The sequence below is a fragment of the Podarcis melisellensis genome, assembly GCF_964234715.1.
Source record: "Podarcis melisellensis genome assembly, chromosome: 12".
In the NCBI taxonomy this organism is placed as follows: Eukaryota; Metazoa; Chordata; class Lepidosauria; order Squamata; family Lacertidae; genus Podarcis; species Podarcis melisellensis.
Window position 1 is genome coordinate 47,341,148 of NC_138544.1, and position 11,000 is coordinate 47,352,147.

At 42.7% G+C, this 11,000-nt stretch overlaps 1 protein-coding gene across 1 annotated transcript in view; it reads left to right on the plus strand.

Annotated features, from left to right (window-relative positions):
- Positions 1–11,000, plus strand: part of PTPRN2 (protein tyrosine phosphatase receptor type N2) — a 604,238-nt gene that overhangs the window by 167,368 nt on the left and 425,870 nt on the right. Inside the window, exon 6 of the mRNA XM_081882780.1 lies at positions 8,916–9,369. Within this exon, the coding sequence (XP_081738906.1) occupies positions 8,916–9,369 (454 nt within the window). The remainder of the gene's footprint in view (positions 1–8,915; positions 9,370–11,000) is intronic.

Sequence of the window (11,000 nt, forward strand, 5' to 3'; positions counted from 1 at the left end):
CGTTTATTTATAGAAAAACACATCCAGAGCACGGCTTCTCACCTGCTCGCACTGATGATAGTTGGTCAGTCTGAATCTTCGTCCCTCCCACAGTAGGAAGGACGCCAAACTCCCGCCTTTCCCCTCTTGCCCTTCCATTGCCCTCTGATCTTATCCAGTCTCCTAGAACGGGGACTGAGAGGCTGGCCTCCACCCTCCCCACTTCTACTTGACACAGTCTCAGACCTCTGCTTATCTGCTGATTGCCTAGCAATGCTCTGGCTGTCTCCCAACTCTTACTCTTCCTGAGAGCTAACAGAGTCTTCCCCGGGAAGGGGGTTGAGCTGCCCTTTCTTGACTCTGTCAGCCAGCTATCATTTGCAGAGTCAGTCCCTCATTCACTTAGCTCATTTTTTGAGTCTGACTCCTATCCTGTGCTGGGGGGGGGGGGCACGTTCCTGACACAGGATGCCTCTGAGCACATTCTGAGGCTGGAAATTTGTTTTCTAGACCAGAACTGAACTGAGCTCACAATCATTTCACATAAAAGTCCATCCCTTTTAGATTTCTTCATTTCAGCAGCCTTAGGTAGGAGAAAGTCGGCATGTTGTTGCTAAACAATTAGCAGCCAGAAACTTTTGTTGATCTATTGCAAATCATCCAGGCATCTATCAGAAGACCCTGACCTACTTACCTGACCTAACTTCGACACCTCTGGTGTATAACTGTTTAGCAGCTACCCTGTATGTAGAGGAGCAGTGATAACATTTTGTTAAGTGTTTCGAAGACAAAGTGCTATGGCAAGCCTAGGTATGGTAAGTATTAGCTTAGGGCACTGATTAAAAGTGCCACCTAATTAACAAACAGCAGTTCTCTAGATGGTGTTCAACTGTAATGGCTTACTTTACATTTTTACAGGATACCACCTGCCTAAATTAGTAGTAGGGTCTTGAGAGGTGATAAATGGCTGAAATTTGCAATTATGCAGCTCCCCCTTTCCTACCCAGAAAAAGAACTGAACATAACCCACCCTCTGACATGGATTATAATCATTTGCTTAATAGGTATGGCTGGACAAAAAGTTCTTTTTCAACTTTCTACTGAAAGGAATTTTGATGGCAGTAGGGTGCCATTTTTCATAACCTTGCAGATAAGTAAAATAAAAATAAAAATTGACTAGCGTATACTTTTTTCTTTTCATCATCTATAGCATTTAACCTGTGGTGGTTTGTTCACACCTACATTTCAGTGGTTGATGCTACAGTGAGCAATGAGCATTCATGTTGTGGGTTTTGGGGAAGGTCAGACTCCATGATGCCCTGAGCCCCTTCCAGTTTTGGGGTTCCTATATCTGTTGTGGTAGAAAGTATGAGAGCAAGCTTGCCAAACCAGTTCTTTTGTCTAGGCAATGGTTGCGGCTGAATAGTGAGAGAGACCTAAGGAGCAAAACCAGGAGTATTTTAAAGGTGTTTAGGAGGATGTAACAAAGTGTTACTTGCCCAAAGATGAAGGAAGTTCTGGCCAAAAAGAACAAGGTGTTTTAATGTTGTTTGGGCAGTTTCATAATGGCAACTGAGTTCATCTAATTTGCTTACGTAGTGCCTGACATTGTCATTTAAGTGGTTAATAAAGACAAACCCCTAGTGTGTCCAGTTTTCTTCCAATTCCGCCCCACCAAATGCACAGTGTCGTCCCCCCAAATGAACATTTTGCATCCAACTGCACACTAAAAATCCCCTGTGCTCAACTGAGCACTATTGGATATGTAATAGCAGTAACATGTGATGTTTGAAGTTCTCAGAATTACTGGAAATGAACAGCCCAAATAAATAAGCAATTGATTAACTGCATTGTGTTTGATGAACTGCTGCGCATATGGTACGCAATGCCCCTCATATTATAATGCTGAACTTCTGTGCACCTGTGATGACATGAAGATCATATACGTTTCTCGTGTTCCCAACATAATACGTCATACTTTTATATTTTAATATTCTAACATATACATACATATATATATATTTGCTTTCGTAGATTTTCACGGGTATATATAGTGTACATATTATTTGGGAAGCTGACACACACAGACCCGAGAACTGCATACACCCCTCCCCGCCCATGATGGAGAAACATTGCTCTAGTGATTATGTAAGTCCTATATAAAATGTCTCTCTAGAGTTTGGTACTGTGCACATTTCACTTAGCAAATATATTTTGCAGTAAAAAAAAAAAAGTATGTATGGTCAGGAAGGAGCCAGCAATGAGTAAGAGTTCAGTGCGTAACTTATGGCCCTTGATATTCAGAGAAGCTTGAGTGATGCAGAGATTCTAGGATGTTATAAAAGTAGCAGGGGAAGCTTTTTGTTATGTACTGAAGTTCTCACCCTGGGCCAGCAGGGGGGATACTGTAGATAGTTTTCACTCAGGTCCACATATGCAAATACTGTCAGTCTAATGGAAGTAGGTGAAATGTAACCGATATGCTTTTGTGCCTAATTGAACCATTACATGTAGTGCTGTATATAAGGAAACCATGACAATTGTAACTAACGCCTTATCTCGGTGGGGAGGGGTGTTATGTACTAAAGTTCTCACCCTGGGCCAGCAGGGGGATACTGTAGATAGTTTTCACTCAGGTCCACATATGCAAATAAGGGATTGAAAGTGACGTTCAGTGATTGGATAGTTACAGAAAATGGTTACTGTTGCGTTCTAGTGGAGCTCTATATAAGCAGGCTGGCTGAACCCTTCAGTTCAGTTCTGTTCTGGCCTGTGAATAAACAAGAGCTGTTTGAAGAATCGCTGTGTCGTCTGATATGTTCACCCACAACTTGACACTTTTGGGGGCATTTTGGCTTTCCAGTCGAGAATGAAGCTTGAGATACTAAACTCCACAGAAAGCCAGCTGCTTTTGTTTGTCCAGGTTTCCTTCCCATAACACACATGATAGAACAGGCAGTTTGCGGAAGATGCACTTTATAGCAGAGTGGCTGTTTATCCAGCCTCCAGTCTGTCCATTCAAGTGGCAACTGCACAGTCAGGCTTCAGAGGCAAAACTATTACCAGTTTTGATCTGAAGAGAGTCTTTGGACCAATTTTTTTTGCTTGATCATCTATATGCAGCGTGGCACTTTTAACTAGAGGGTTTTAATTAACAACCTTCCTCATGCAGGTTTCCTCTGAAGTAGATGTTGAAACTATTTCAAAGCTTCAGCGTATCTCAGACAGGAAAAGGTTACGTAAGATCCTTAACTACGATGATCCATCTTCTCTGCCAAGCCACTGGTGGTTTCATGATATATTAATGATCTCCCTCTTGCCATCACTCAATATGACTGCTGGTTGTTTAATGTTACAGCGTTCCCCGAAGCTTGCATGAAATAATTAGAGAGAATAGAAGATCATCTTAATTAAAATTTAGTTTAGGCCAGTTCATGCAATCAGGATTTTTTCCCTGTGTCACGAACATGTCATGAACTGTACAAGGTATAGTTCTTGCCATCGTGGCAGCTGTTCAGCAAACTAAAGATACATGCAGGAATGCAATTAATATTCTCTCATGCCCAGTTCTTAACCTGAAGTAAAGGTACTTCTAGCAGATTTTCATGTCATGTTGTCCAAGGATTCTCAGAGAACGCTGGACTTGGAGCCTGCATGCCCCTTCGCTGAGAAGTCTCTGATGTCAAGGAATTCTTATCCTTGAAATCATTGTTACTTTTGGTGGGATTGTGTTATCTTGAGTGGTCTGTGGAGTCTTCAAATGGTTCAGCTATTGTTAATAACAGTTTTTATCTAGTGCACCATAATTTTGTTTGACGGCTGCTGAAAAACTATTTTTCCTCACTTAGATGTGGCTAGTCTAATATTTTAAGAGTCTTCAAAGGATAAAATAATGTGCACTTCTGTGACATTTCTTTCTGAAGGGTCAGTTACTTAAGTAAACCGTAGTGAGCAGTGTGTCATAGTCAACCTGACTTTAAGTTAATGTACATGTTTCAAAGTAATTTATTTTCTTTTTTATTGTTCAACCTGTATTATCTAGGTCACCTGCACCATCCATGATGGGTCAAGTGAACTGTTCTTTAGAATAAAATTTTTTAAAGCTCATCCTCTGCAAAGATAGGGATGACTCAAAGTTAACAAATAGTTTAAAAAAATCTTAAGACCATGACAAAATCTGATAAAACAGTAGTTCCTTCGCCTGAGCAATGCATCTTTTATTTTACATTCACACAGCACTTTTTATTCCATCATGGAACTCAAGGCGACATGCATGGGATTCTTGGACAGCCTACCGTTTGGCATTGACCCCATCCAGATTGACTTGGTTTCAGCAAGGATGATGTGTCATGCACTATCAAAGCATGCCATTATTTTAAGAAGAACCAATGGTCTGGAGCAGCCATGGGCAAACTCAGTCCTCCAGATGTTTTGGAACTATGGTTCCCATCATCCCTGACCGCTGGTCCTGTTAGCTAGGGATGATGGGAGTTGTAGTCCCAAAACATCTGGAGGGCCGAGTTTGCCCATGCCTGGTCTGGAGCAATCTTAACTCCCTAATTGCTCAAGGAGTGGGCAATGCCTTATGGCAGAGGTGTCCCTTCACCAGACTCCGCTAGCAGGTGACTCCACTGTTGCAGAAGCTGCTATGGAGCTATTGCCAGTGGCGTTCCCACTGTATCAAGCACAGTGTTGCAAAATGGGATTTTTCAGGGACAGAGCAAGATGATCCAAGGATCTGCTGGATCCTAGGCTGGGTCATTTGTTGTTGAGGGGGCTTGTTCAGGCCCTTCTGCTGTGCCAGCCTGGAGCTGGTATAGGAGCAAGGAGAAGGAGGAGGAGAACTTGCGCTCCCATCTTACCTCCTTAGTGGCAAGAGCCAGAAGATATTTGGATTAGATGGTGGCTCCACCTCAGTAAGCAGCCCCAGGGTAGCTACCCATTTAGGCACACTTAGTTCCCATTGAAATAAATTGTATTTGAGCAAAGTCATGACTATTGAACAGGCAAGTATAGCTTGCAGCCACAAGTCACATATGGAGTAGTTCCAATGTGATAAAGTCTATTCCGCATTTTTCCAACTGTTGTCAGATGTAATTACTCTCTGGCTCAAATATCAAACCTCATTTGATGCATGTTCATGTTGTTGCTTTTCCCAGCCTGCCCCCTCCAGCTCTCTCTTTCTTTGCCCTCTTATCCCTTGCTAGCTATTTCCTGTGCCATACAGCTAATTTTGCCAGAAAAGTGAATTTACAAATGCCTGTCATTAATAGCAATTAGATTTACAAAAATAAATAAATAAGCTATTCTGCTGTGGGATTACCCTGTGAAACTCATTTTACTTTTAAATGAGGTAGGTTAGTAGTGTCCAGAGGTACTCGGCGAGAATAAAAAGACCAGATAAAATGGCGGTAACACAAACGATCTTAATTCTTTGATTAAAAACATACATCAGGAAGAGCTAAGTTCTATGCAGTGGGTCTCCCTCATCCTCCTCTTCACAGAAAATAGAATAAATTACCCTGGTGCTATTTAATATAGTAGTTGTGTGACTTGGGATTGCTCTTTTCTAAGATCACATAATTCTGCTGCTACATTATTTACCTGTGCTAAGTCTTAACTGGGTGAAATTTTCAGTTTGTACCTTTCTGTTGTGCATACATATCCTGAACTATTGCGTTCCGTTTATCTCTAGGAATTTCTCGCCGCCTGAAGATTGTAGAAACTTGCTATGAAACAAGGGTGAGAAGTACCAAGAAGGACTGTGTTGGATTTTATCTCCTGGTCTACAGTTAGCCACATATGACTTTAAAATCAAACCTGGCGAACTTTCGTCAAGGGATACAATCCAGTGCAATCCATCCCGACACTTTCAGTATAACACAGAATTAACTTTCCTTTCTTGTTTTCCAATGGAAAGTTCAGAGACAATTCACCACAAAGATGCCAAAGAACAGGGCAATGCAGGTCTACATCCATAGTGAATCACGGTCAAAGATGGTTTTAACGTTAATACTGGAACTTCAGGCTGTATGTGGCTCTAGTCTTTTTCTCTCTCTTTGACTTTACATTTGTTGTCAGAAATGAGGGTGCTTTCAAAATAGGCTTACTTGCTGTTGATGCCATATTTTTAATTAGGAATTTTCAAAGAGCATCCCAGTCTGCCAGTGTTGTGACCTGTCAAGCTGCTGAGAGACTGCTGGTCCTCTCCTGATACCAGCTTAGCCTGCGATTGACACTTGTACCCAATTTGTATAAGGCTGCTTGAAGTGTCTGTGTTCTTCTTCTTGATGGGCTTGTTTGTTTACAGGAGACTCAGGGAAATCGCAAATCCTCTTCAATATTTGAGTGTTCAGGCACTTTTCGAGGAGCTGTGTGGTTGTTGTTTTTTTAAAGCCACCTTTGATTATCCAGGTCAAACTTTTTGCAAACTGTCTCGTAAGGTTTGTATAAAGGAAAGGGTCTTCATTACTTTTGTTAGCTGTTGGAATTTGGTGGTGCTTTCAGAGTACAATATTGACGTCCAAAGACTGATTACAGGTAGAGAGGACAGTGATTTTCCTTTTCCCACAACCAGGCATTATAGAGGGTCCCTGACTTTCAGGAGCCTAGGTGGGGGAGCATGGAGAAGCTTCAGTTGTGTATGTGCAACTCTCCGTGTTGCTCCTTGGGCGACCTCTGTTCTTTACACTTCAAGAACTATTTTGCATTTGTAAAAAAAACAGCAATATATGAATGCCTCTTTGTCTTTGCGATTTCCACATCACTTTGCTCAAATTCAATGTACAGCATAAGTAGCACCTTGCAATTCAGTTTATTTCTCCCTTATTTTACAGACGTACAGTAACATCCAATTGTTGAACAACAATTGTGGATACAGATAAAGGAGTTATGAATCTTAAAGGGCTTGAGAAGAATAGGTTATTATCTTAAGCCATTTATGGTTTATCATTATCATAATAATAGCTCAAAGGATGCTTTGCATGAATGCCAATTCCCCAGCAACTTGCTCAGTATAATAAGGCATAGAAATATTCTTTGGCATAAGGTTCCTAGCACTGGTGCAGGGGGACAAATGTCCCTGATATTAGGATTCCGAGTCGGTATGGGTGCTTTTCGATTTCATCATGAAGCATTGCACTGCATAACTGAGATGAGGACCAGTCTTCCTCCTGTTCACGTTCGTGGCATCCCATGGGCGCTCGATTCCTCTGCAACTGTGGCTGTGTACACATTATCGTCTTAAAATGCAGCAAGGTCATTTCCGCCCACTGTGTTTCAAATTGCATTTGCACCTCATTGTAGGTCTGATCAAACACATCAAGATCGGGTGTGTTTCCAAGTCACCTGCTGTCTCTCCATACCAGTGGGCAGGGAAGGCGGTGCAGATGTCTCCATAAGGCTTATTAAATTGAAGCTGGGGTGTTTGGGGGGTGGGGGGGAATTCATCAAAATTCAGCATTTCTCAAATTGCAAGGTGGATGTAGATTGTAACTAGAGTTGTCTTGTCATTGGCATCCATCTGTCTCAAGAGACAATGGAGTGCACCTCTGTGGGTGAAGTCTCCTAGAAGCTGCCAGCATGTAGACTGCCAGGAATAGACAAGTTCTTACCAATGTCTTTTATTGAAGCCTCTTGGAGTAATGGCGTTGCTCTGAGTAATCTCCAGGCACACCCCCTTCTCTCCTCAGTTGTCAACAGCCCCACCCACCTTATGGTGGCTGCTTAGGGCCATTTGTCTTCGAGCTCTTTGCTCTCCTACTTCCAATGCTCATCAGGTTCTGGGGGAAGGGGGGTCAGGAATGCTTTCTAGTGATGACGTGTCTCCCATTATCTCCCAACTTTGCCCCTCATCTGCCTCTGAGCTGTGACCTCCCGCAAACCACTGTTGTAAATCTATACTGTCTTCCTCTTCTCTGCAAGGTTCAGGCTGGGGAGGAGGCGGTCGCCACCATTCCTCCTCTGTCCAGTCCCTGGCAGCATGTGACACTGTCCACACCCCAGAAACAGCTTTGACTGGCCAACTAAATGTTGTGTGTACTTGTTGGATCTCCCTATCCCGTGTTTGCCCACTTGAGTGCTCCGATCTGCAGAACTGGTACTGCTACAGGTGCTGGATAATACCCCACAGTTGTGAGAAATTGATCTTTTAGAGCAGCAGCACCTGTATTTTTGGAACTCCCTATCTATTTACATCAAGGAGTCTCTCTTCTTGGCACCTGCTTAAATCATTTTTGTTTAGGCAAGCTTATCAGGACATGTGGGCATTGATGAGATATTATCTTTTTTATTGTTAATAAAAATTATTTTTAAATACTTAATTGTTTTGAACTGTTTTAAATGATAATTTTAATATTGCTTGTAAACTGCTTAAGGGTTTTATTACAACCAAGTAGTTTTTGGTTAAATAAATGGAACAAATAATCATCGGCTTCCCAATCTAGCAGTGGGAGTTTAAGGCATACCATGTAAACATGCGTTTGCGCACAGCCTCTCTCTGTATAAAAGATCTAAGAATCATGTTTCATTATATTTTAAAGGCAAGTGTCCTGCTCTTGTGAATAGAAATATCCATTTTGAGGTATACAGAAGATGCCCTTTATACCTCAGAAACCAAAGCAAGGGTTGATAAATTATTGGTCCTCCAATGCTAGGGTTTCCATGCTATCATAGCAACTTATATAAGGGAGAAACAGATAAACAAAGTGTCCCTTTGCGCCAGCACAAAATAAACAGACCTAGGTAAATGTGCATCATAATTGATATATGATTCAGAATCCAGCCCTGATTTGCATAGGGAATGTGGGCTACTTCCTTCCCTTTCTTAAACATGAAGTTAAACATACCATTATGTATTCTTATGGAGTTCCCATGTTGGCTAATTAGAAGGGGTTAGCATAAGACCGATTCTAATACAACTTTCCTTTTCCTTCTAGCTTGATAACGTCCCACCTGACACCATCATCAACTACATGGTGCAGAACTCCAAAGGAAAAGCTCCTGCTTTAACCCATTCACCAGCAGCCCATTCACAATATACCGAGAACATCCCAGTGAGAACCTTCAGCCAACCACAGAGAGATAAATTCCCACTAAAGCCAGATGACGGATTTGACAGAAAGGCTCTGTTGGCGGCATTAAATGCATATATCTCTCAGAAAGTTGCGGCAAAAAATCTTGATGGAAGTGCTCCTGTTAGCAGGACTAAAGTGTCTCCTTCCTATACCAGTCGGCTCAAGCTTCCTCAGGCTGACCATCTTGATGGGACAAAGTTGAAAGAAAAACCAGGAGATATTGAGATGCGCCCACCATTCATAAGGAGGCCTGGATCTGGACTGGTGCCTGGTTCTGTCCAGAGCGATATGAAGGCCCCTCTAACTCCAGTAGATGGTAAGGGATCCATTTAATCTTCATATGAGTGCTCACCTATTGTTCTAGACCAGGCATAGGCAAACTAGGCCCTCCAGATGTTTTGGGACTACAGTTCCCATCATCCCTAGTTAACAGGACCAGTGGTCAGGGATGATGGGAGTTGTAGTCCCAAAACATCTGGAGGGCCGAGTTTGCCTATGCCTGTTCTAGACCAGTAATTTCATCTACCGGGATTCTTTAGAAGTTTATCAAGGGATTTGTCAATGAGAAGGTCAGTCTTGGCATGTCCTCCTTCTACCATTGATTGTCCCATGCAATGCACAGCTGCAGGGGAGGGGAAGCATGTGATTCAGTTCAGACTGCTCAGGCCTGAAAAGTGCACCTTTTATAAGCAATAAATCACTCCCCACAATCCGCTGCAATGCACACAAGTTCTGTGAGAGTTGTGCAGAGAAGTCAATGTGAAATTACCTGAAAATAAAAATAAAAATTGAAATACATTGTTGTAGTCAAAGGAAGAATAGTCTGAAGTTATTAAGATACCTGCAAGCTTTTGAGCAGCAGTGCATCTAGGTAATTTTAGGACCCAGGCTTACATTACTCCTCTATAAGTGTAACATTATTACTTTATAATTGTGAAGTATGCAGTATGAATTTTGAGTATCCTCATCACAAGATCTGGCTTAGTTTCCTTTTTGCAGCTGAATTTGGGGAATAGCCCCACTTTTGTCATTAAGGAAATACCTGCAGAATATGCCACCACCACCACCTATTCAGTATACCGCAAGCAAAAAAGGGGGGCTGCCTCCTACCCCCACTATTCCACATGGTGTAGTGCTTAAAGTTCCAAACTAGGAGACCCAAGATAAAAATGTAATGGGTCATTCAGTAGACTAGAGAGCAATAGGTAAAGGTAAAGGGACCCCTGACCATTAGGTCCAGTCGTGACTGACTCTGGGGTTGCGGCGCTCATCTCGCTTTACTGGCCGAGGGAGCCGGCATACAGCATCTGGATCATGTGGCCAGTAGGACTAAGCTGCTTCTGGTGAACCAGAGCAGTGCACAGAAACACCGTTCACCTTCCTGCCAGAGCGGTACCTATTTATCTACTTGCACTTTGATGTGCTTTCGAACTGCTAGGTTGGCAGGAGCAGGGACCAAGCAACGGGCGCTCACCCCGTCATGGGGATTCGAACTGCTGACCTTCTGATCGGCAAGTCCTAGGCTCTGTGGTTTAACCCACAGCGCCACCCACGTCCCTCTAGAGAGAGCAATGCACACACACAAATCTAGGAAAGCAGGCACCCCCTGCTGCCCTCTCCATGATTTGACTGCTACATTCCACTCCTGTTACACTACAGCAAAACAGGCAGAGTTTTCCAACCTTGATAAACAGGGTTTGCTGCTGATGCTGGAGAGATTGAGCAGGAGCTGCAGAAGTGCAACCAACTCTTCGGGCAGCACATAGTTAAACAATGGTACCTGGTTTCATTAGGAGGCTATGATGGCTCCCAAATTGGATGGTTTTAAAAGATGACTGGACAAATTCAGGGAGGGTAAGGTTGGCAATGGCTGTTAGCTATGATGACTATTCTCTTACCCCCCCCCCCCATGGCCAGAACCAGTAATGCTTCTGAATACCAGTTGCT